Source organism: Orcinus orca, chromosome 11 (assembly GCF_937001465.1).
Source record: "Orcinus orca chromosome 11, mOrcOrc1.1, whole genome shotgun sequence".
Classification (NCBI taxonomy): domain Eukaryota; kingdom Metazoa; phylum Chordata; class Mammalia; order Artiodactyla; family Delphinidae; genus Orcinus; species Orcinus orca.
The window spans coordinates 38,980,888-39,007,318 of NC_064569.1; the positions used below are offsets into that span (position 1 = coordinate 38,980,888).

Sequence of the window (26,431 nt, forward strand, 5' to 3'; positions counted from 1 at the left end):
TCCATGTGCACTTGAAAAGAATATGTATTCTGCTGTTTTTTGTTTGTTTGTTTTATTCTGCCGTTTTTTGATGGAATGCCCTGTGGATATCTATTAAGTCCAACTGGTCTAATGTGTCATTTAAGGCCATAGTTTTCTTAGTGGATTTCTGTCTGGATGATCTGTCCATTGATGTAAGTGGGGTGTTAAAGTGTCCTCTTATTATTGTATTATTTTCAATTTCTCCCTTTATGTCTGTTAGTACTTGTTTTATATTTAAGTGCTCTTATATTAGGTGCATATTTGTTTATGAGTGTTATATCCTCTTTTTGTATCGATGCCTTTATCATTACATGATGCCCTTCTTTGTCTTTTGTTATAGACTTCGTTTTAAAGTCTATTTTGCCTGACATGAGTATTGCTACTCCAGCTTTCTGTTTCCATTTGCTTGGAGTATATTTTTCCATCCCTGCACTTTCATTCTTTGTCTTTATCTCTGAAATAAGTCTCTTATAGCAGCATATAGATGGGTCTTGTTTTTTATACAAACAACCCATCCTGTTTCTTTTGATTGGAGCATTTAGTTCATTGACATTTAAAGTGATTATTGATAGGTATGTACTTATTAACATTTTGTTAGTTGTTTTCTAGTTGTTTTGGTAGTTCTCCTCTGTTCTTTTCTTCTTTTAGTCTCTTCCCTTGTGGTTTGATGATTTTCTTTAGTGGTACGCTTGTATTCTTTTCTCTCTAGTTTTTATGTATCTATTGGAGGTTTTTGATTTGTGGTTACCATAGAGTTCATATATGTTGACCTATTATAGCTTACCTACTCGTTTTAATCTTATTTCAGTTCAAACACATTCTGAAAGCTCTACATTTTTACCCTCCCCCACTATGTTTTGTGTTTTCAATATCATGTTTTACACCTTTGTGTCTATCCTTTAACTGTTTATTGTAGTTATAGTTGATTTTACCATTTGTCTTTTAATCTTTGTACTAACTTATTTAAGTGGTTGATCCACAGCCTTACCATATATTTGCCTTTACATGTGGGATTTTTCCTTTCCTATAATGTCTTATTTTTGTTGTAGTCTTTTCTATTTCAGTTAAAGAAGACCCTTAAACACTTTGTAAGGTCAGTTTAGTTTTGATTAACTCTTTAGATCTTGCTTGTCTGAGAAGCTCTTTATCTTTCCTTTAATTCTGAATGATAACCTTGCTGGGTAGAGTATCCTAGATTGTAGGTTTTTCTCTTTCAGCACATTAAACATATTATTCCACTTCTTTTTGGCCTGCAAAATTTCTGCAGAAAAATCAGCTGATAGCCTTACAGGGGTTCCCTTGTATGTGACCCTTTGTTTTTCTCTTGCTGCCTTTAAAATTATCTCTTTAACTTCTGGCATTTTAATTATGACATGTCTTGGTGTGGGTCTTTTTGGTTTCATCTTGTTTAGGACTCTCTTTGCTTCCTGTACCTGGACATCTATTTCTTTCTTTAGGTTCAGGAAGTTTTCAACTGTAATTTCATCAAATACATTTTCTACCCCCTTTTGTCTCTCTCTTCTCCTTCTTGGTGTATGTTTGACATTGTCATAGAGGTCCCTTAAACTATCCTTATTTTTTTAATGTGTTTTTCTTTTTGCTGTTCTGATAAGGTTGTTTCCATTATTCTATCTTCCAGATCACTTGTGTGTTCTGTATCATTAAGCTGCTGTTAATTCCTTCTAGTGTAATTTTTATTTCAGTTATTGTATTCTTCAGCTCTGACTGGCTCTTTTTTTATATTTTCTAGTTCTTTTTAAGAATTCTTGCTGTGTTCATTTATTCTTTTCCCAAGTTCAGTTAGCATTCTTATTACTATTGCTTTGAACTCTTTATCAGGTAAATTACTTATCTTTGTTTCATTAGGGTGGTTTTTTTCTTGTTCTTTTGTTTGAAACATATTCCTTTGTCTTCTCATCTTGTTTTTAACTTTCTCTTTCTTTATGAAATTAGGTGAAGCAGTTACCTATCTCAGTCTTGAAGTCATTTCCTTGTGTGGGAGCATCCCTATGTAGTCTGCATGTGCCCAGTGGCTTTGGTAGGAGAGCTGGATATGAAGTGAGCATGGGCCACATCTTACCCTGGGTTCTGCTGGCAACCACCACCTTGGTGGGAAGTAGGGATGGATTTGAAGGGCTAGAGCCAGAGCCAAGTGTGATCAGGACTTTTCCTATGCTTAATGGCTATTACCACCCTGTTGGAGGCAGGTTTGGGGCCCAAGGTGCTGGAGCAGGACCCCTGAAGCAGTTGTATTTCTCCTGGGTGTGATGGTAGTCTTTGCCTTGGTTGGGTTATGGCTGGGGCCTGAGGGACTGCACTTCTATGCTGGTTTCACTTTTTCCTCTGTGTATATGCCTTAGTTAGAGGCTGGGTTGGGGCCTCAGTGCCTGGCGCTACACTATTAAGCTGGTTTTTCTCCTACAGGCTTTGGTGGTCTCCACCCTGGAACTAGTTTTGCTCCTTCCAAATGTAGGCAGGGACACATACACTGGAAAGGTTGCTTCTGCCCTGGTCAGAGGCAGGTCTGGAGTTCAAGTCAGCTCTTTTCCCTCTATGTGTGCACACTCTTATTGGCAATGGCAGCCTTTGCCTTAGTTTAAAAGTAAAAGGATGGGAAAGGATATAACATTATATACAATTATGAGAAAGTGAAGGCGTTATAGAAATCTAGGGCAAAGTAGACTTCAGAACAAGCCATAGTATAGGGAAAAGTATACTTCAGAACAAGCCATACTACTAGGGATAAATAAGGACACTTCATGATAATAAAAAAATCAATTTTCCAAGAAGACACAACAGAGCTTCAAAATAATGAAGGAAAAACTAATGGAATTGAAAGAAGAAATAGACAAATTCTCAATGATACTTGTGAATTTATTTTAACTCTCCTTTCTCACTAATTAATACAAAAAGTAGACAGAAAATCAGTAAGGATATAGAAGACTTGAATAACATAACCACAAACTTTATCTAGTAGACATTTATAGAACACTCCATTCAACAACAGCTGAATACACATGGAACAGTCTGAAGCTAGAACTATGATTATCCATTAAGGAAATTGATCACAACGGAACTAAATTATAAATCAATATTTGAAAGTATATGGAAAATCCCAAAATAGTTAAATGTCAAACAACACACTTTCAAATAACCCCAGAGGTCAAAGAAGAAACCACAAAGGAAATAGTAAATTATTTTTTAACTGAATGAAAATGAAAACATCAGCATTTGTGGGGTACAGCTAAATTAATACTTAAAGGGAAATTAAATGCTTATATTAGAAAAGAAGAAAGGTCTAAAATCCATCTTAAGAGGTCAGAAAAAATCAACGTAGACTGAAAATAAATATAAAGAAACAAAGTTGAAGTCAACAAAATAAGAAACAATAAAGAAAATGAATTAAACCAAAAACTTTTTTAAAAAATCAGTAAAGTTAATAAACCTCCATTAGATTGATTAAGAGAAAAAGAGAAAAGACAAATTATCAGTATCAGGAATAAAAGAGTGTATCACTACAGATCCTTCACAGACTTAAAACCTAATAAGAGAATGTTATAAATGATTTTATGCCAATGAATTTGACAATTTAGTTGAAGTGGACAGATTCTTTGAAAGACACAAATTACCAAATTACAAGAAAATATAGGAAACCACAGTAGTCCCATATCAACTAAATAAATTGAATTTGTAACCATAAATCAGAAGGAAACCCAAGGTCCAGGTGGTTTTCCTGGTGTATTTGATCAAGCTTAAACAAAAGGATAGTAATTCTACAAACATTTGTTTTCAGAAATTTTTATACAGATCTTGTTTTATGACACTAAATATAGTTTTAGTCATACAAATTCTATACCTGTTTTGGTTAAATTTATTACTAGTTATTTTATGATTTTGTTGCTAATGTGAATGGATTTTCTCCTATTTTCAGTTCAAATTGATTATTAATAGGATAGTGAAAGACTATTTTTTGTGTATTTATTTTTTGTGTTGCCAAATTAATCTCTTATTAATTCTCATTCTTCCCCCCAACCCTCAGCCTATTGAGTCCAAGAATATAATCATATCATGTGCATACAAAATAAGTAATTTGGTATTTTATAATTATTCTAAGTATTTCATCTTCATGTCTATTACATTAGTTATAACTTTCAAAACAATGTTAGGAAATAGTGGAGAAAACAGGCATCTCTGCCCAATATCTGGTTTTAATAGAAATTATTTTAGTATTTCACCATTTATCTTGTTGTTTACAGTTTATTCAAGAAAGTAAAATATGCCATATATACTGAAAAGTACACACAACATACATGTACAATTTAACAAATAATTGTAAAGCAAAGATCTATGTGACCACTGTACAAGAAAAAATTTTAAAGGTTAAGAGATAGTACATTACCAGCACTGGGACTGTACACAACTCTGCTACAAGAACCCTGTTCCTTCTCCTCTTAGTGATAATACAGGTTGCCCTAACATTCTTACTGACTTCCTTACTTTTTAAATAGTTTTATCATTTATACGTGCAACCCTAAATAATATAGTCCTGTTTGCCTTTATTTGAACTTTATATGAATGGAATAATGTTTTATGTATCATTTTGTTCAATATTATATCTAAGATTGATCCATGCTACTTCATGTGAAAAGGTTTATTCATTTTCTTTGGTTGTATTCACTTCACAGTATGGATATATCAAAATTTATCTTTTAATTTCTATTGTACGTGTCCATGAGTTATTTCCTATATTTGGTTATTACAAACATGGCTACCATGAACATTTTTGTACATTTATTTTGGTACAGTGTGTATGAGTTTCTCTAGGATAAATCCCTAATAGTACAATTTTGGGCCGAATTAACTTTACTACATAATGGGTAACTAAACCTTTTTCCCAAATGAGAGTTAACATTGTTCTACATTAATGCTCCAACCAAAAGACATAGACTGGCTGAATGGATACAAAAACAAGACGCATATATTTGCTGTCTACAAGAGACCCACTTCAGACCTAGGGACACATACAGACTGAAAGTGAGGGGATGGAAAAAGATATTCCATGCAAATGGAAATCAAAAGAAAGCTGGAGTAGCAATTCTCATATCAGTCAAAATAGACTTTAAAATAAAGACTATTACAAGAAGCAAAGAAGGACACTACATAATGATCAAGGGATCAATCCAAGAAGATATAACAATCATAAACAAATATGCACCTAATATAAGTGCTGTTTTCTACAGCCACTGTACCAATTTACATTCCCACCAACAGAGTAGATGGTTCCAATTTCTCCAGATCCTTAACAACACTTTTTATCTTTTGTTTGTTTTTGTAATAGTCATTCTAATAGGTTTGAGGTGATATCTCACTGTTTTTGATTTGCATTTCCCTGATGATTACTGATATTTAGCACTTTTTCATATACTTGTTGACCATTTGTATGTTTTCTGTGGAAAATGTCTATTCAGTTCTGTTGCCCATTTTTTAATGTGGTTATTTACTTTTTCTGATAATCTCTTTATTTATATTGGCCAGTTAAGGTTTTCTATTTCTTCTTTTGTTTTTCTGGAAGACTTTATCTTGCCTTTATTTCTAAGGAACAGTTTTACTGGGTACAGTCTTCTTGGTTCTTAATTTTTTTCTTTCAGCACTTTGAATATATCATCTCAATCTTTCCTGGATTGAGAGGTTTCTGCTGAGAAATCCACTGATAGCCTTATGCGGTTCCCTTATATGTGATGAGTTGCTTTTCTCTTGCTGCTTTGAAAATTCTTTCTTTATCTTTGAAAATGTGATTATAATGTATCAGTATAGACTTCTTGGTTTCTTCTATTTGACATCCTTTGGCATCCTGAATGTGGATGCCCATTTCTCTCTCCACATCTGGGAAGTTTTCAGCCATTATTTCCTTAAATAAGCTTTCTGCCCCTTTCTCTATCTCTTCTCTTTCAGGACTCCTAAAATGTGTACATTGGCTCAGTTGATGGAGTTCCCTGAGCCCTTTAGGCTTTCTTCACCTTTTTCTTTCTTTTTCCTTTTTGATCCTCTGGCTGTATAATTTAAATGCTCTGTCTTTGAGTTCACTGATTGCTTCTTCTGTTTTTTTTCTAAGTCTGCTGTTGAATTTTTCACTGCAGTCATTGCACTCTTCAGCTCCAGTATTTTTATTTTATTTTATTAGTTTCTTTTACAGGGTATGGCAGATTCTATCTTCTAAAGATGATGCAATATCTCCTTTGACATTCTCACTGATTAGTGGGTCTGCTCTTGACCTCAAATCTGAGTGGGCTTAGACTCACTTGTAATCAGAGTGAAGTAGAAGTGATGCTGGATGACTTCATAGGTAAGGCCAGAAAAGTCCATGCTACTTTTACCTTCTTCTCTTGAACTCTCATACTCAGAGCCCAGGAATGCCATGCATAAGTCTGACTATCCAAAGGGTACCATGCAGTGATGAAGCCAAACCACTCTGATGGGCATTCTCTGTCATCAAGTCCTTCCAGCCTATGTGTCAGATTCTGTGACTGAAGGAGCATATAGGTAATCTCAGCTCCCAGCTGTTGAGTCACCCCAAGCCTTTGACTCCTCCTAGCTGAAGCCCAGATGGGGTGAAGCACATAAAAGTCATCCTTACTGTGCCCTTTCCAATTTCTGACCCACAGAATCCCTCTTTCTGCTGTGTTGTTTCTGGGACTTGTTTCTGAATTAAAGGAGAGATAGATGCTAATGAGATTAGGAGGTGGAAGAGAAGGTAAATAATAGAACTTTAGTTCTCTCTGCCTCAGTAGGTGTTTGTTTATGGTCAGCAAAGTACCTGCATACTGGAGTTAAATGCAGACAGTGTGGGTAGGGGATGCCAAATTTTCCCTGGGTTTTGACATCATCTGTCATGTTTCAGAGGGAAGGGATCATGAAAAGTAGTTTAAAAGTATGTTTTCAGTCCATCATCAATGAAACAGTTGGTTGAAATTCCACCTGGATTTTAGCAACTGTTCCTCTCTCATTTAAAATCCATAGTGTTGTTGCCAGTTTTTCTCCTTTTCTGTATCTTTATGGTCATTTTTTAAATGGTGAGGTTTTTTTTTTTAATTGAGATATTGACATATAACATTGTGTTCGTTTTAGGTGTACAACATAATGGTTGATGTATGTATATACTGCAAAATGATCACCTCAATAAGTTTAGCTAGCATCCATCACCACACATAGTTACGTTTTTTTTCTCTTGTGATGAGAACTTTTAAGGTTACTCTCTTAGCAACTTTCAAGTATACAATAGAGTATTAACATATTCGTCATGCTGTACATTACATCCCCAGGAGTTATTTTATAACTGGAAGTTTGTACCTTTTGACACCATCACCCATTTTATCCAACCCCCATCCCCCACTTCTGGCAACCACCAATCTGTTCTCATCTCCAGTATTTCTGAGTGGTTCTTTTTATTGTTTCTATCTCTTTATTGATGTTTTTCATTTTGTTCATATATCATTTTCCTGAATTCGCTTAATTGACTGAGTTCTACTGTAACTCACTGAGCTTCTTTTAGAAGATTGTTTTGAATTTTGTCAGCAAATTCAGAGATCTCTATTTCTTTAGGGTCAGTTACTAGAGATTTATTTTTCTCCTTTGACTATGTTATATTTTCCTGAAAGATCAGTCGAGTCCCTTGTAGCTTTGTGCTGATGTCTGCATTTTTTGAAGACACAAACACTCTAAATTGCTCCAGATGACCAGCCTTTTTTTTTTTTTTTTTTAATGGAGGCTGTAATCTCTCATTCCCTCTGGTGTCTAACTTTGCTGGTTCTGTCAGCACTTGATGTGAGGCTACACAGAAGCTAGTGCCGTGGGTAGGACCCTGAAAGGTAAAGACATTGGAGGCATGCCCTACTCCTCTGCCTCCCTTCTGAGGGAGAAGCCTCAGTTCTGCACATTTTCCCAATCTTGAAGATCCTTGCTAGCTGTAGGAAGCCACCCTCTGCTTTTCCTTTGTTCTTAGCTGCCCCAGGCATCTGGACTATGCTAGTTCCTTCAGCACTTGGTGTGAGGTGAGACAGGACCTGGACTCTTGGGTAGTGAGTGCACTGAAAGGCTGGGAGGCTGAGCGCACACTCTATTCTCTTTTCCCCACCATGGGAGAAGTCATTGGCTGAGGAGATCTCTCTTGGCCCTGGGCTGTGCAGTTTGCAGGGAGGGGCTAATGCAGTTAAAGTGAAATTGCTCTTCTTACCCATTTCAGCGTGGCTGTTCTTGGTTTTTGTGCTTATCTGGGGTGCTGAAACTTCTTATTTGGAATCTGGAATTCTCATAAAGGTATTTTGGTTCATGTATAATTTTTACATCGCTGTTTCTATGGGGGAACAACGATTGAGTATTCCTATTTCTTCATTTTGCTGATCTCACTCGCAGTTTAATCTTTAAGGAACAGATTATTTTGTGATACTGTGGTGGAATATGTGTAGTGATGAATTTAGCCAGGGTAGCTACAATGACTAGTGGGACAGTGTGCATCTTCATTTAGGGGAAGGTGTAAGAACTTCTTCACTTATAGTAACAGTGGTGTTTTAAAACCTGTATGATCATGTTATAACTCTTAATATTGATACATATAACTAGATTGATTTATGAAAGGTTTAGCTAAAATAAAGCATGGTCAACAATGTATACACATATCTGTGTGCCCATTTTATCATTGTATTTCTTGATATTTCTTTATGTTTGTTAAGATAAATATAAAAATAATGCTCTCTTGATGTTTTAATTTGCTTTAATTTACTTCTGCTTTTTTTTGTTTACAGAATGTTTATACATCAAATACAAATGCTGCATTTTATAATGTATGCCTTCAGGCAAGAGGCTGTAGCAGAATGAAAAATCAATTTTTAGCGTAACAATATGTTCAATCTTCTTATATATATATTTATTTTTATTGTGGTAAAAAACACAAAACATAAATTTTACCCTCTTAACAAATTTTAACTGTACAGTATTGTTAACTATATGCATATTGCTGTGTAGAAGATCTTCAGAACTATTTTTATCTTCTTGACTGAAACTCTATACCCAATGAGTAGCAACTTCCCAGTTCCCCCTTTCCCCTAGTCCCTGGCAACCACCATTCTGCTTTCTGCTTCTGTGAGTTTGCTTTAGATATCTCATATAAGTAGAGCTACACAGTATTTCTCCTGCGACTGGCTTCTCTCACTTAACACAATGGTCTCAATCTATGTTGTCACACACTGTAGAATTGCCTACTTGTTTTAAAGCTGAATAATACTCCATTGTATGTATATATCACATTTTCTTTATCCATTCACCTGTTCATGGACATTTAATATGTTCATTCTTTGTGTTCACTATTCTTTGACTGTTTGCAGGCACACATGCCATTTGATGCCTATGGTGCCACCAGGTCAGGTGAATGGAGGGTGCTGAACTGTCTTATCCTGGAGCATTGTCTGCGTGTAGTTTACTTGTTCTGTGCCCTTCTACTAATGGGTTCCTTTGTGTAACTCCACAGGTAAAAGTCCTGGGTTCAGAATCTTAGTTCTTGTCAGAGTCTTTGTTCTGGTTCAGCCTCCTCAACTGTAGTGAAGTCATTCTTTCTGGATTAGTTTCCAAAGGCTATGGTAGGAGCTAATGTCTGTGAACCTTTCCCCTAAAACCCAGGATGGGCCAAATACTTCTCTGACTATATTGCTTATCTTTTGGAAGTTACTTAACTTTGAATAAGAAATAAAAACAGTTGAATTTAATTAAAAATCAAGTTATACATGAGCTCTAAGCTTACAAAGTTCTCAGCCCTTGTAGATTGGTTCTCTTATAGAACAAACATCATGTTGAGGTTTCTTACCCTGAGACACATATTTGCTGCCTCAGCATCCTCTGCAGAGCTGCCCTTACCTCCTAGTTCTTGAAGCTGTAAATGAGAGGGTTTAATAAGGAAGTGATCACACCATACCGTATAGAGATAACTCACTACAGTACTGGTCCTGAAAAGGAGCTGATGTACCTGAATAGAGCCGTCCCATAGAACAAGAGCACCACGGTGAGATGGGAGTAGCGGGTGGAGAAGGCTTCACCTTGGCTTTTAGAGGAAGAGGTACTTAGAATGGCAAGAATAATTTTTGAGTAAGAGAAGAGAATCAGGGGAAGTGTCACAAGTCCTAGAAATGCAAAAAACCTAGCCAGCAGGATGGTGTTAGGTGTGGTATCACTGCAGGACAGAGGGAAGTGTGAAGGAAGTTCACAACTGAAATGGGAGATGATATTGGGACCATAGAACTGTAAGTTCTGAACACAAAGATGATTCACTAGTGAGTTCAGAAACCCCATCACCCATGCTGTACCAACGATTGCAGTGCAGAGAGGTCTATTCATGACCACGGTGTAGAGCAGAGGGTGACACATGGCAGCATAGCGGTCATAGGCCATAGCAGAGAGCAAGCAGCTCTCAGTGATTCCAGAAATCATGAAAAAGAAACTCTGGGTAATGCAGCCCCACACCGAAATGGTTTTCTTCTGAGATAGGAAATTCTGCAGCATCTTGGGCACAGTGACTAAAGAGTAGCATATGTCTAGGAAAGATAAATGTCCAAGGAAGAAGTACATGGGCATGTGGAGGTGAGAATCAGCCCTGATCAACAGGATCATCATCAGGTTCCCTATCAGGGTCAGGAGGTAAATCCCCAGGAAGAGAACAAAGAGCATGGTCTGGATATCCGGGTCACTAGACAATCAAAGCAGCACAAATTCATCAATAATGCTAAGATTTGTCATGGTTTCTTAGATATCCTATCCCTGGAGAGAAACAAATACTTATTCATTTGGTGGGACAACGATCTGAGTCACACTCAGTGAATAGGACTTTTTAATCTATAAAAGATCCACTCTTTAAGGCTAAAGTGTCCCAGTATCCAGTTGCGCTGATTTGAGTCTTTTGGTCTCAGCTAAGAGAATCTGGTACTCTTCCTTATCATTTTACTCTCCTTTTGTCTCCCTCAGTCCTGAGGACAGCACCTGCCCAGTTTATGTGACTTATATCTCTTTTTTCGTCAACTCGTTGGTAATCTTGTGCCAGCTGAGCCCTGGAGACAGATGTTGAGTAAGAACTGTTGGGAGCCAGGACCAGTTCACTGCCCATGGGAGAGGCAGCAGTAGCCAGAGCCAAAGTGGTTCTCAGTCCAGAGAGGGACAAGCTACTAGTCCTGCTGTGGCCAGTGGAGGACACAGGACTGCAGAATGCTTCTGGCTATAAATGGCTTTACTATTAGGGGACCAGGTGAATGCCAGTGTATGAGACTCTGCTTAGAGTCTTTATTCCCTGATAGTCCTAGCATTCTGAAAACACACACACACACACACACACACACACACACACACACACACACACTCCCTCTCTCTCTCTCTCTCTCTCTCTCTATTCAACCAAGTACATATACTCTCCTTTCTCACTGACAAGTTCAGTCATTTCATTACTCTCTTGAAGCTACCTACTCCTTTAACCTCACACTCCTAACTCTCAGCTGATAATTGGCAGAGGACATGTTCCTGTTCCTGTTATGGGCGATCTCTAACTCCCTAATCCCCACACATGGAGTTATTCTTTTCTCCCCTCCAGCGTGGGGAGGAGGCCCTTCTCCTTCACCTCTGGTGAGTGCTTCTCTCTGCTCTGTATTCCATCTTAACCCTTCTCTTTGAGCATCTCTCTGAATCAACCATGCTCTTTCACTTCCCTTGTCTCTCCCTTTCCATCAAGCATATCCACTCAGTTTATATGCAGAACTACTCACATTTATCCATTTAAAATAGAGCAGAAACAATTAATAACCTTCTTTCTTCCATAAGAAGCCTTAAAAATATAATAGAATTTGGCACCCTTCCTTGGGTAATAAAATATATTGCCTTTAAAGTTTTCTACATGTAAAAACACTAAGACTTAGATAACTTTTCATATGAGACATAAAGTCCACATTAGTGAAAATTTTACTCACCCATCTAGATTTTAGTATATTTCTGATGTTACCCCAATCCTTCAGAAAAAATTTATATGGAATATACCACATATTATATAACACCTCTGCTGCACCCTGTAGTCAAACATATTACTATTTCTATAATGAAACTTCTGAGTACCCCTTCTACATGGGATTTTAAGAGTCTACAAATAGCCTCATATCAATTAACTTCCAGTGTTTCCTCCAAACTAGTTCTGGAAAAAAAAGTTTGGCTTTTAGAGATTTTTGGAGATTTTGGAATTGGAGATGAGAGCTTATAAACCTGTCTTAAATTTCTATATTCACTGGCTTTTATTTCTAGGTTTCCTATTCTATTCTTTGATGTGTCTGTTTTTACAGTAGTGCCGCACTCTCTAATGACTGTAGATACGGTATATACTTTAATATGTAACAATGCCAGTTTCTAATGTTTATACTTTTATGTTATTTTTTCATTTATTCTTATAATTTCACTTCATAATTGGATTTTTAGTTTGAAAAATTCCCTTGAGATTTCAGCTGGAGTTGTTTTTTCACCAATATGTCAATATTACTTTGGCAGTAAGCTTTACAATTTGTTCTACCTTTTCTTTGTTTCAGCCTTTTCTTTTTGCTTACAGTATAATTTTTTATTTTCTTCACATAGGCCCTAGGCTTTTTTGTCTATATTTTTTATACATCAGGTTCTTATTAGTCATCAATTTTATACACATCAGTGTATATATGTCAATCCCAATCACCCAATTCATCACACCCCCACCCCCACCCCCACGCAGCTTTCCCCCCTTGGTGTCCATATGTTTGTTCTCTACATCTGTGTCTCAATTTCTGCCCTGAAATCTGTGTCTCAATTTCTGCCCTGCCCTGTACCATTTTTCTAGGTTCCACATATATGTGTTAATATGATATTTGTTTTTCTCTTTCTGACTTACTTCACTCTGTATGACAGTCTCTAGATCCATCCATGTCTCAACAAATGACCCAGTCTTATTCCTTTTTATGGCTGAGTAATATTCCATTGTATATATGTACCACATCTTCTTTACCCATTCGTCTGTCGATGGGCATTTAGGTTGCTCCCATGACTTGGCTATTCTAAAGAGTGCTGCAATGAACACTGGAGTGCATGTGTCTTTTTGAATAATGGTTTTCTCTGGGTATATGCCCAGTAGTGGGATTGCTGGATCATATGGTAATTTTATTTTCAGTTTTTTAAGGAACCTCCATACTGTTCTCCACAGTGGCTGTATCAATTTACATTCCCACCAACAGTGCAAGAGGGTTCCCTTTTCTCCACACCATCTCCAGCATTTGTTGTTTGTAGATTTTCTGATGATGCCCATTCTAACTGGTGTGAGATGGTACCTCATTATAGTTTTGATTTGCATTTCTCTAATAATTAGTGATGTTGAGCAGCTTTTCATGTGCTTCTTGGCCATCTGTATGTCTTCTTTGGAGAATTGTCTATTTAGGTCTTCTGCCCATTTTTGGGTTGGGTTGTTTATTTTTTAAATATTGAGCTGCATGAGCTGTTTATATATTTTGGAGATTAATCCTTTGTCCCTTGATTTGTTTGCAAATATTTTCTCCCATTCTGAGTGTTGTCTTTTTGTCTTGTTTATCATTTCCTTTGCTGTGCAAAAGCTCTGAAGTTTCATTAGGTCCCATTTGTTTATTTTTGTTTTTATTTTCATTACTCTAGGAGGTGGATCAAAAAAGATCTTGCTGTGATTTATGTCAAAGAGTGTTCTTCCTATGTTTTCCTCTAAGAGTTTTATAGTGTCCAGTCTTAACATTTAGGTCTCTAATGCATTTTGAGTTTATTTTAAGTGTATGGTGTTAGGGAGTGTTCTAATTTCATTCTTTTACATGTAGCTGTCCAGTTTTCCCAGCGCCACTTATTGAAGAGGCTGTCTTTTCTCCATTGTATATCCTTGCCTCCTTTGTCGTAGATTAGTTGACCATAGGTGCGTGGGTTTATCTCTGGGCTTTCTATCTTGTTCCATTGATCTATGTTTCTGTTTTTGTGCCAGAACCATATTGCCTTCATTACTGTAGCTTTGTAGTATAGTCTGAAGTCAGGGAGTCTGATGCCTCCAGCTCCGTTATTTTCCATCAAGACTGCTTTGTCTATTTGGGGTCTTTTGTGTCTCCATACAAATTTTAAGATTTTTTGTTCTAGTTCCATAAAATATGCCATTGGTAAGTTGATAGGGATTGCATTGAGTCTGTAGATTGCTTTGAGTAGTATAACCATTTTCACAATATTGATTCTTCCAATCCAAGAACATGGTATACCTCTCCATCTGTTGGTATCATCTTTAATTTCTTTCATCAGTGTCTTATAGTTTTCTGCATACAGGTCTTTTGTCGCCCTAGGTAGGTTTATTCCTAGGTATTTTATTCTTTTTGTTGCAATGGTAAATGGGAGTGTTTCCTTAATTTCTCTTTTAGATTTTTCATCATTAGTGTATAGGAATGCAAGAGATTTCTGTGCATTAATTTTGTATCCTGCAACTTTACCAAACACATTGATTAGCTCTAGTAGTTTTCTGGTGGCATCTTTAGGATTCTCTATGTATAGTATCATGTCATCTGCAAACAGTGACAGTTTTACTTCTTCTTTTCCAATTTGTATTCCTTTTATTTCTTTTTCTTCTCTGATTTCCGTGGCTAGGACTTCCAAAACTATGTTGAATAATAGTGGTGAGAGTGGACATCCTTGTCTTGTTCCTGATCTTAGAGGAAATGCTTTCAGTTTTTCACCATTGAGAATGACGTTTGCTGTGGGTTTGTTGTATATGGCCTTTATTATGTTGAGGTAGGTTCCCTCTATGCTCACTTTCTGGAGAGTTTTTATCATGAATGGATGTTGAATTTTGTCAAAAGTTTTTCTGCATCTATTGAGACGATCATATGGTTTTTCTTCTTCAATTTGTAAATATGGTGTATCACATTGATTGATTTGAGTATATTGAAGAAAACTTGCATCTCTGGGATAAATCCCACTTCATCATGGTTTATGATCCTTTTAATGTGTTGTTGGATTCTGTTTGCTAGTGTTTTGTTGAGGATTTTTGCATCTATATTCATCAGTGATATTGGTCTGTAATTTTCTTTTTTTGTAGTATCTTTCTCTGGTTTTGGTATCAGGGTGATGGTGGCCTCATAAAATGAGTCTGGGAGTGTTCCTCCCTCCACAATTTTTTGGAAGAGTTTGAGAAGGATAGGTGTTAGCTCTTCCCTAAATGTTTGATAGAATTCACCTGTGAAGCTATCTGGTCCTGGAATTCTGTTTGTTGGAAGGTTTTTAGTCACAGTTTCAATTTCATTACTTGTGATTGGTCTGTTCATATTTTCTGTTTCTTCATGGTTCAGTCTCGGCAGGTTATACCTTTCTAAAAATTTGTCCATTTCTTCCAGGTTGTCCATTTTATTGGCATAGAGTTGCTTGTAGTAGTCTCTTAGGATGCTTTGTATATCTGTGGTGCCTGTTGTAACTTCTCCTTTTTCATTTCTAATTTTATTGATTTGATTCCTCTTCGTCTTTTTCTTGATGAGTCTGGCTAATGGTTTATCAATTTTGTTTATCTTCTCAAAGAACCAGCTTTTCGTTTTATTGATCTTTGCTATTGTTTTCTTTGTTTCTATTTCATTTCTTTCTGCTCTGATCTTTATGATTTCTTTCCTTCTGCTAACTTTGGGTTTTGTTTGTTCTTCTCTCTCTAGTTCCTTTAGGTGTAATGTTAGATTGTTTGAGATTTTTCTTGTTTCTTGAGGTAGCTTTTATAGCTATAAACTTCCCTCTTAGAACTGCTCTTGCTGCATCCTATAGGTTTCAGATCATCATGTTTTCGTTGTCATTTGTGTCTAGGTATTTTTTTATTTCCTCTTTGATTTCTTCAGTGGTCTCTTGGTTATTTAGTAACGTATTGTTTAGCCTCCATGTGTTTGTGTTTTTTACGTTTTTTTCCCTGTAATTCATTTCTAATCTCATCGCGTTGTGGTCAGAAAAGATGCTTGATATGATTTCAATTTTCTTAAATTTACCGAGGCTTGATTTGTGACCCAAGATGTGATCTATCCTGGAGAATGGTCCGTGCGCACTTGAGAAGAAAGTGTAATCTGCTGTTTTTGGATGGAATGTCCTATAAATATCAATTAAATCTATCTGGTCTATTGTGTCATTTAAAGCTTCTGTTTTCTTATTTATTTTCATTTTGGATGATCTGTCCATTGGTGTAAATGAGGTCTTAAAGTCCCCCACTATTATTGTGTTACTGTTGATTTCCTCTTTTATAGCTGTTAGCAGTTGCCTAATGTATTGAGGTGCTCCTATGTTGGGTTCATATATATTTATAATTGTTATACCTTCTTCTTGGATTGATCCCTTGATCATTATGTAGTGTCCTTCCTTATCTCTTGTAACATTCTTTAAAGTCTATTTTATCTGTTATGAGCATTGCTACTCCAGCTTTCTTTTGATTTCCATTTGCATGGAATATCTTTTTCCATCCCCTCACTTTCAGTCTGTGTGTGTCCCTAAGTCTGAAGTGGGTCTCTTGTAGACAGCATATATATGGGTCTTGTTTTTGCATCCATTCAGCAAGCCTGTGTCTTTTGGTCGCAGCATTTAATCCATTTACATTTAAGGTAATTATCGATATGTATGTTCCTACGACCATTTTCTTAATCATTTTGGGTTTGTTTTTGTAGGTCCTTTTCTTCCCTTGTGTTTCCCACTTAGAGAAGTTCCTTTAGCATTTGTTGTAGAGCTGGTGTGGTGGTACTGAATTCTCTTAGCTTTTGCTTGTCTGTAAAGCTTTTGATTTCTCCATCGAATATGAATGAGATCCTTGCCGGGTAGAGTAATCTTCGTTGTAGGTTCTTCCCTTTCATCACTGTAAGTATATCATGCCACTGCCTTCTGGCTTGTAGAGTTTCTGCTGACAAATCAGCTGTTAACCTTATGGGAGTTCCCTTGTATGTTATTTGTCATTTTTCCCTTGCTGCTTTCAATAATTTTTCTTTGTCTTTAATTTTTGCCAATTTGATTACTATGTGTCTCGGCGTGTTTCTCCTTGGGTTTATCCTCTATGGGACTTGCTGCACTTCCTGGATTTGGGTGGCTATTTCCTTTCCCATGTTAGAGAAGTTTTTGACTATAATCTCTTCAAACATTTTCTCTGGTCCTTTCTCTCTCTCTTCTCCTTCTGGAACCCCTATAATTAGAATGTTGTTGTGTTTAATGTTGTCCCTGAGGCCTCTTAGGCTGTCTTCATTTCTTTTCATTCTTTTTTCTTTATTCTGTTCCGCAGCAGTGAATTCCACCATTCTGTCTTCCAGGTCACTTATCCGTTCTTCTGCCTCAGTTATTCTGCTATTGATTCCTTCTAGTGTAGTTTTCATTTCAGTTATTGTATTGTTCATCTCTGTTCGTTTGTTCTTTAATTCTTCTAGGTGTTTTTTAAACATTTCTTGCATCTTCTTGATCTTTGCCTCCATTCTTTTTCCGAGGTCCCGGATATTCTTCACTATCATTATTCTGAATTCTTTTTTTGTAAGGTTGCCTATCTCCACTTCATTTAGTTGTGTTTCTTCAGTTTTATCTTGTTCCTTCATCTGGTACCTAGCCCTCTGCCTTTTCATCTTGTCTATCTTTCTGTGAATGTGGTTTTTGTTCCACAGGCTGCAGGACTGTAGTTCTTATTCATTCTGCTGTCTGCCCTCTGGTGGATGAGGCCATCTCAGAGACTTGTGCAAGTTTCCTGATGGGAGGGACTGGTGGTGGGTAGAGCTTGTCTGTGTATTATATATACTTTTTTTTTTTTTTGCTCTTTTGCTTATGAACTTTGCAGTTGAGGTTCCCAACTACATAGCTTTGTGGAGAAGTAGCAGCAGCTTCTAGGGCTTGAGCTCCATACTTTATGGAGAAATTTGATTTTATGTGGGCATATGCTGCCAGATAGGGTACACCAGGTAATATTATTCTGGCCTCCAGTACTTATTGTTCTTCCCTGACATCATCAGCCAAAGGGAGGCACTCTCTTCTTCCCGAGCTCTGGTCCTACAATGAAACATGTCACCCAGTTGCAGTTGCCTGTCTGATGCCATGTGTATTTGCTCATGCATTACTCCAACCAAAGTCCCTCCCTATTGGTACCCTTTTACTTTCCCCTCTTCCTGGCTTCTACTTGTCTAATCAGGAAACTTTCTGATTTTTCTCCTACTTTTTTGTGTTGGTACTTTTCTGTTCACCCCTGCATACTTTCAAGTTACTATTTCTCTCTTTAGTACCATCAGAACTGCTTTCAGTTTCTCAGTAACTGCTTAATATCTGGTCTTCTAAGTAATCACCCTTTTGATTTGACAATAGGTAAATTCACTTAAAAACCCTCTTTAATATTTTTCCATGGTTTGTTTCTTAAAAGAAATACTGCATCATATGCTCAGTAGACCATTTTATAATCAGAAGGTCACAAGCTATATGTTCCAATTCACTAGAGATGATAAAACAATGAAGCCGAAGAGAGGGGCGGGGAGAGAGAAAGGGAAAGAGATTGGTCATGAATTTTCATTTTGTACTGAAGAAGTACTGGACATCAATCCTGACTCCATCACTTACTGGCTAAGTGACTTAGGCAAGTTAATGGTCTCAGACACACTCAGTATCTTCGTTTTTAAAAATGGAACTTCTACCTTACAAGGATGTTATAATGAATAAAGACTTTTTTTAAATAGTATACAGAACACTGCTGGCTGATAGCTTGATGAACTTTAGCTCTTTTGTCTATTTTTATGGCAAAAATAAAAGTAGAGAAAGGAAGTTTACAACAAAAATGATCAAATAAGACAGTTGAATAAATTAAACCCATAATTTATAACAGTATATGTAAAAATCACAGTGGTATTAAATACAAAGTTTTAAGTATCCTCATTAAAAGGCACAGATTTAAGAAACAAAAATCTAATGATATGGTGCTTTAAGCATATAACAAAATGATACAGAAACATTAAAGCTGCCATGATGGGCAAAGATATACATGGTGACTTCTAAAAAAGAAAGAACAAGGTGGAAATATTAACATCACAGAAAGTGAAATTCAAAGAAAAAACATTAAACTATAAAAGAGTTCCATTTTATAATATCATTATAATGATAAGAGGTATAACCCACAGTGAAGACAAAACTTTCATGATCTTTTAAGGCTACAAAATTCAGTTTCAAAATAAATGAAGCAAAAACATGGTAATACCATGAAATACATCCAGAGGCACAATGTTGGTGTCAAACTTACTTATACATATTTTTTCAGTCTTTGACAGAAGAAATGAAGTGAAATTCAACACCATTGCAAATGATCTGAGTATATGATAAATAGAACAAGGACATGATGATGGAGTAGAAGGACTTGAGCTCACCTCCTCTCACAAAACACCAAAATTATAACTAACTGCTGAACAACCACTGACAAAAAAAGACTGGAACCTACCAAAAAAGATATTCTACAACTAAAGACAAAAAAGAAGCCATAATGAGATGGTAGGAGGGGTGCTTTTTACAATATAATCAAATCCCATACCTGCTGGATGGGTGACCCACAAACTGGAAAATAATTATATGGCAGGTTCTCCCACAGAAGTGAAAGTTCTGAGCCCCCATCAGGCTTCCCAGCCTTGGGGTCTGGCATCAGGGGAGGAGCCCCCAGAGCATTCAGCTTTGAAGGCCAGTGAGACTTGAGTGCAGGAGCTCCACAGAACTGGGGGAAACAGAACTCCACTCTTGGCGGGTGCACACAACGTTTCACATGCACTGGAACCCAGGGCAAAGCAGTGACTCCATAGGAGCCTGAGCCAGACCTACCTACGGGTCTTGGAGGTTCTACTGGGGAAGTGAAGGTTGGCTATGGCCCACAGTGGGGGCAAGGACACTGGTGGTGGAGGCCCCAGGGACTATTACTCAGTATGAGATCTCCCACAGGTTGCCATTTTGGCACTGAGACCTGACCCCACCCAACAGCTTGCAGGCTCCAATGCTGGGGTACCTCAGGTGAAACAACCAACAGAGTGTGAACAGTGCCACACCCTTTACAGCCTGCGTAAAGTTGTCCTGATCCCACAGCTACCTCTAGACATGCAACCTGACATGGCCCTGCCTACCAGAGGGACATGAACCAGCCCCACCCGCCAGTGGGCAGACACCAGTCCCTCCCACCAGGAAACCTGAACAAGCCCCTGGACCAACCTCACCCACCAGGAGGCAGGCACCAGAAGCAAGAAGAACTACAATCCTGCAGCCTGCAGAATGGAGCCTACAAACAGAGAGTTAAACAAAACGAGATGGCAGAGAAATATTTTCTACATGAAGGAACAAGATAAAAACCCAGAAGAGCTAATAAGTGAAGTTGAGATAGGAAATCTGCCTGAAAATGAATTCAGAATAATGATAGTGAAGATGATCCAAGATATTGGAAAAAGAACGGAAGCACAGACCAGAAGATACAACAAATGTTTTTTTGGTCACACTGCACAGCTTCTGGGATCTTTGTTCCCTGACCAAGGATTGAATCCAGGCCCTCAGCAGTGAAAACACAGAGTCCTAACCACTGGTCTGCCAGGGAATTCCCCACAAGAAATGTTTACCAAAGAGCTACAAGATTTAAAGAACAAACCAAGAGTTGAACAATACAATAACTGGAATGAAAAATACACTAGAAGGAAACAACGGCAGAGTGAATGAGGCCTAAGAACGAATAAGTGAGCTGGAAGATAGAATGGTGGAAACCACTGCTGTAGAACAGAATAAAGAAAAAAGACTGAAAAGAAATTAGGCCAGTCTAAGAGACCTCTGGAATAACAATGAATGCACTAACATTCACATTATAGGGGTCCAAGAAGGAGAAGAGACAGAGAAAGGGCCTTAGAAAATATTTGAAGAGATAATAACTGAAAACTTCCCTAACATGAGAAAGGAAACACTCACTCAAGTCCAGGAAGTGCAGAGAGCCCCATACAGGAAAAAGTCAAGGAGGAACTTGCCAAGACATTTATTAATCAAAAATTAAAGACAAAGAGAAAATGTTAAAAGCAACAAGAGAAAAGCAAAAAATAACATACAAGGGAACCCCCATACGGTTATCAGCTGATTTTTCAGCAGAAACTCTGCAGCCAGAAGGGAGTGGCATGGTATATTTAAAGTGATGAAAGGGAGAAACCTACAACCAAGAATACTCTATCCAGCAAGGCTGTCATTCAGATTTGATGGAGAAATTAAAAGCTTTACAGAAGAGGATAGCTAAGGGAATTCAGCACCACCAAACCAGCTTTACAACAGATGCTAAAGGAACTTCTCTAGGTGGAAAAGAAAAGCACAGAACTAGAAACAAGAAAATTATGAATGGAAAAGCTGACTGGTAAAAGTGAAAATACAGGAAAGGTAGGATATCATCTGCAAACAAATATGGCATCAAAACTAACAATCATGAGATAAGGAGAGTACAAATGCAGGATATTGGAAATACATATGGAATTAAGAAACCAGGAACTTAAAATAACGTTGTTTATATATAGACTGCTATATCAAAACTTAATGGTAACCACAAAGCAAAAATCTACAATAGATACATACACAAAAAATAAAAAGCAATCCAAACACAACACTAAAGATAGTCATCAAATCACAAGAGAAGAGAAGTGGAAGGGGAAAAAAAAGACCTACAAAAACAACTTCAAAACAATCAACAAAATGACCATAAGAACATACATATCAATAATTACCTTAAACGCAAATGGATTAACTGCTCCAACCAAAACACATAGACTGGCTGAATGGATACAAAAACAAGACCTGTATATATGCTGTCTACAAGAGACCCACTTCAGATCTAGGGACACACACAGACTGAAAGTGAGGGTATGGAAAAAGATATTCCATGCAAATGAAAATCAAAATAAAGCTGGAGTAGCAATAGTCATATCAGACAAAATAGACTTTAAAATAAAGACTGTTACAAGAGACAAATAGGACAGTACATAATGGTCAAGGGATCAATACAAGTAGAAGATACAATACTTGTAAATATATATGCAGCCAACATAGGAGTAACTCACATGTAAATCAAATGCTTACAGCTATGAAAGGAGAACTTGACAGTAACACAATAATAGCGGGAAACTTTAACACCCCACTTACATCAAAGGACAGACTCCTGAAAAAAATCAATAAGGAAACTTAGGCCCTAAATGATACAATAGACCAGATGGACTTAATTGATATCTATAGAACACTCCATCCGAAAGCAGGAGAATACACATTCTTCTCAAGTGCACATGGAACATTCTCCAGGATAGATCACATGCTGGGACACAAAGCAAACCTTGGTAAATATAAGAAAACTGAAATCATATCAAGAATCTTTTCTGACCACAATGCTATGAGATTAGAAGTCGACTACAAGAAAAAAAAACTGTAAAAAACACAAACACGTAGAGGCTACACTATATGTTACTAAAGAATCAATGGATCACTGAAGAAATCAAAGAGGAAATAAAAAATACCTAGAGACAAATGAGAATGAAAAAACGACAATCCAAAACCTATGGATGCACCAAAAGCAGTACTAAGGGGGAAGTTTTTAGTGGTACAATCTTGCCTCAGGAAACAAGGAAAATCTCAAATAAACAACCTAAGCTTACACCTAAAACAGCTAGAGAAAGCAAAACCCGAAGTTAGTAGAATAAAGTCAGAAGAGAAATAAATGAAATAGAGAAGAAAACAAAAGGATCATACACCATGGTCAAGAGGGATTTATCCCAGGGATGCAAGGATTCTTCAATATCCACAAATCAATCAGTGTGATACACATTAACAAACTGAAGAATAAAAACCATGCAGTCATCTAAACAGATGCAGAAAGAGCTTTTGACAAAATTCAACACCCATTTATGAAAAAAACTCTCCAGAAACTGGAGAGGGAACAAACCTCAACATAATAAAGATCATATATGACAAACCTACAGCTAACATCATACTCAACAGTCAAAGGCTGAAAGCATTTCCTCTAAGATCAGGAAAAAGACAAGGATGTCCACTCCCACAACTTTTATTCAACATAGTTTTGGAAGTCCTAGCCATGGCAATCAGAGAGGAAAAAGAAATAAAAGGAATCCCAATTAATTCAAGATTTTTAAAATACCATCTACAATAGTACCAAAAATAAGTGAAGTACTTAGGTATTAACCTACAAAACTTGTGCAGAATGTATATGCTAAAAACTACAAAAGATTGACAAGAAAAACGAAAGATCTTAAAAAATGCAGAGACATACACTATTCATGAATTGGAAGATTCAGTATTGTTAAGAAGTCAATTCTTGGGCTTCCCTGATGGCGCAGTGGTTGAGAGTCTGCCTGCCAATGCAGGGGACACAGGTTTGTGCCCCGGTCTGGGAAGATCCCACAAGCCGCGGAGTGGCTGGGCCCGTGAGCCATGGCCACTGAGCCTGCACGTCCGGAGCCTGTGCTCCAAAATGGGAGAGGCCACAACAGTGAGAGGCCCACGTACCACAAAAACAAACAAACAAAAATTTTATATGAAAAGTCAAGGGAACCAGAATAGCTTAAAAATACACAAACAGAAAAATTAGAAAAAGAACAGAGTTGGAGATCTCATACTACCTAATTTCAAGACTTATAGACAGTATGATAATGTCAAAAGGATAGGAATATAGATCAATGAAACAGAATTGAGAGTCTAGAAATAAACCATTTTATTTATGGTCAGTGGATTTTTGATAAAGCTACAAAAGAGTTCAACAGAGAAATTACAGTATTTTTTAAGAAATGTGCTAGAACATTTGGACATTTAGAAGCAAATAATATATGTATTATATATGTGTGTATGTGTGTGTGTGTATATATATATATATATATATACACATACATACATACATTTGTATGTATACATAGATAAGAAAGACCTTGATCAATACCCTACACCTTATGCAAAATCAACTCACAGACCTAAATGTAAAATCTAAAACTAATAAAATTCTAGGGAAAAAAACTGTCACTGTTTGCAGATGACATGATACTATACATAGAAAATCCTAAAGATGCTACCAGACAACTATTAGACCTCATCAATGAATTCGGTAAAGTTGCAGGATACAAAATTAATACACAGAAATCTGTTGCATGTCCATACACTAACAACAAAAGATCAGAAAGAGCAATTAAGGAAACAGTCCCATTTACCATCATATCAAAAAGAATAAAATACCTAGGAATAAACCTATCTAAGGAAACAAAAGACCTGTACTCTATAAACTATAAGATGCTAATGAAAGAAATCAAAGATGACAAAAACAGATGGAAAGATATATCATGTTCTTGAATTGGAAGAATAAATATAAAAATGACTATACTACCCAAGGCAATCTACAGATTCAGTGCAATCCCTATCACATTGCCAATGGCATTTTTCACAGAACTGGAACAAAAAAATTTTTTAATTTGTATGGAAACACAAAAGATTCTGTATATTCAAAGCAATCCTGAGAAGCAAAGTGGAGCTGGAGGAATCAGGCTCCCTGACTTCAGAGTATAATACAAATCTACACTAATCAAAACAGTATGGTACTGGCACAAAAACAGAAATATAGATCAATAGAACAGGATAGAAAGCCCAGAAATAAACCCATACACATATGGTCAATTAATCTATGACAAAAGAGGCAAGAATATACAATGGAGAAAAGACAATCCTTTAATAAGTGGTGCTGGGAAAACTGGACAGCTACATGTAAAAGAATGAAATTAGAACATTCTCTAACACTGTACACAAAAATAAACTCAAAATGAATTAAAGACCTAAATGTAAGACTGGATACTATAAAACTCCTAACGAAAAACAAAGAAAGAACACTTTTGACATAAATTGCAGCAATATCTTTTCCAGTCTGTCTCCTAGAGTAATGGAAATAAAAACAAAAATAAACAAATGGGACCTAATTAAACTCAAACGCTTTTGCACAGCAAAGGAAACCATAAACCAAACAAAAAGACAATCCATGGAATGGGAGAAAATATTTGCAATTGAAATGACTGATGAGGGATTAATCTCCAAAATATACAAGCAGCTCATGCAGCTTAATAACAAAAAAACAAATGACCCATTCAAAAAATGGGCAGAAGGTCTAAACAAACATTTCTCCAAAGAAGACATACATATGGCCAAAAGGCACATGAAAAGATGCTCAATGTCACTAATTAATTAGAGAAATGCAAATCAAAACTGCAATGAGGTATCACCTCACACTGGTCAGAATGGTCATCATCAAAAAATTCTACAAACAATAAATGCTGGAGAGGGTGTGGAGAAAGAACCCTCCTACACTGTTGGTGGGAATGTAAATTGGTACAGCCACTAAGGAGAACAGTATGGAGGGTCCTTAAAAAACTAAAAATAGAACTATCATATGAACCAGCAATCCCACTTCTTGGCATATATCTAGAAAAAAATGTAATTCAAAAAGATACATGCACTATTTACAACAGCCAAGACATGCAGAAACCTAAATGCCCATTGACAGAGTGGAATGGATAAAGAATGTGGTACATATATACAATGGAATAGTACTCAGCTATAAAAAAGAATGAAATAATGCCTTTTGTAGCAATATGCATAGACCTAGAGATTATCATACTAAGTGAAGTAAGTCAGACACAGAAAGACAAATATCATATGATATCACATGTGGAGTCTAAAACAATGACACAAATGAACTTATTTACAAAACAGACACAGACTCACCAGACTTCAAAAACAAATTTATGGTTACCAAAGGGGAAAGGTCAGTAGGAGGGATAAATTAGGAGTTTGGGATTAACATATACACACTACGATATATAAAATAATCAACAAGGACCTACTGTATAGCACAGGGACCTCTACTCAATATTCTGTAATAACCTACATAGGAAAAGAATCTGAAAAAGAGTGGATATATGTATATGTATAATTGTATCACTTTGCTGTATACCTGAAACTAACACAACATTGTAAATCAACTATACTCCAATATAAAAAATTAAATTGAGAAAAATAACTAAGTTACGAAAATCTAGATACTGAAACCTAAATATCAATCACTTTTAATTATAAATATATGTTAACACTTCTCAAATACATGTTAATTTAATGGTTTATGAAATGGTGTATCAATTAATAGGTTTTTTCATGGAATGTAATGATCTTTTAATATTAGAAATTTTTATAATTGGTCCAACAAGAAGAAATATATAATAATCTCAATAAATTTTGAAAATCCACAAAGTTCAATATCTATTTTGATAATATCTCTTTACAACTAAAATGGATCACTATAACTTGATAAAAACATGGGCTATATGCT

At 36.5% G+C, this 26,431-nt stretch overlaps 1 protein-coding gene across 1 annotated transcript; it reads right to left on the minus strand.

Annotated features, from left to right (window-relative positions):
- Positions 1-9,946: 9,946 nt before the first annotated feature.
- Positions 9,947-11,125, minus strand: LOC101274846 (olfactory receptor 8S1-like). The gene has a single exon (XM_049695074.1). It carries the CDS (start codon positions 10,729-10,731, stop codon positions 10,000-10,002), a length of 732 nt encoding a protein of 243 aa, XP_049551031.1. The 5' UTR covers positions 10,732-11,125; the 3' UTR covers positions 9,947-9,999.
- Between the last annotated feature and the right edge of the window lie 15,306 nt (positions 11,126-26,431).

What these genes read in the sequence shown, in the direction of transcription:
- LOC101274846 (XM_049695074.1), bottom strand. Translation starts at nt 10,731, where the DNA reads ATGCTCTTTGTTCTCTTCCTGGGGATTTACCTCCTGACCCTGATAGGG.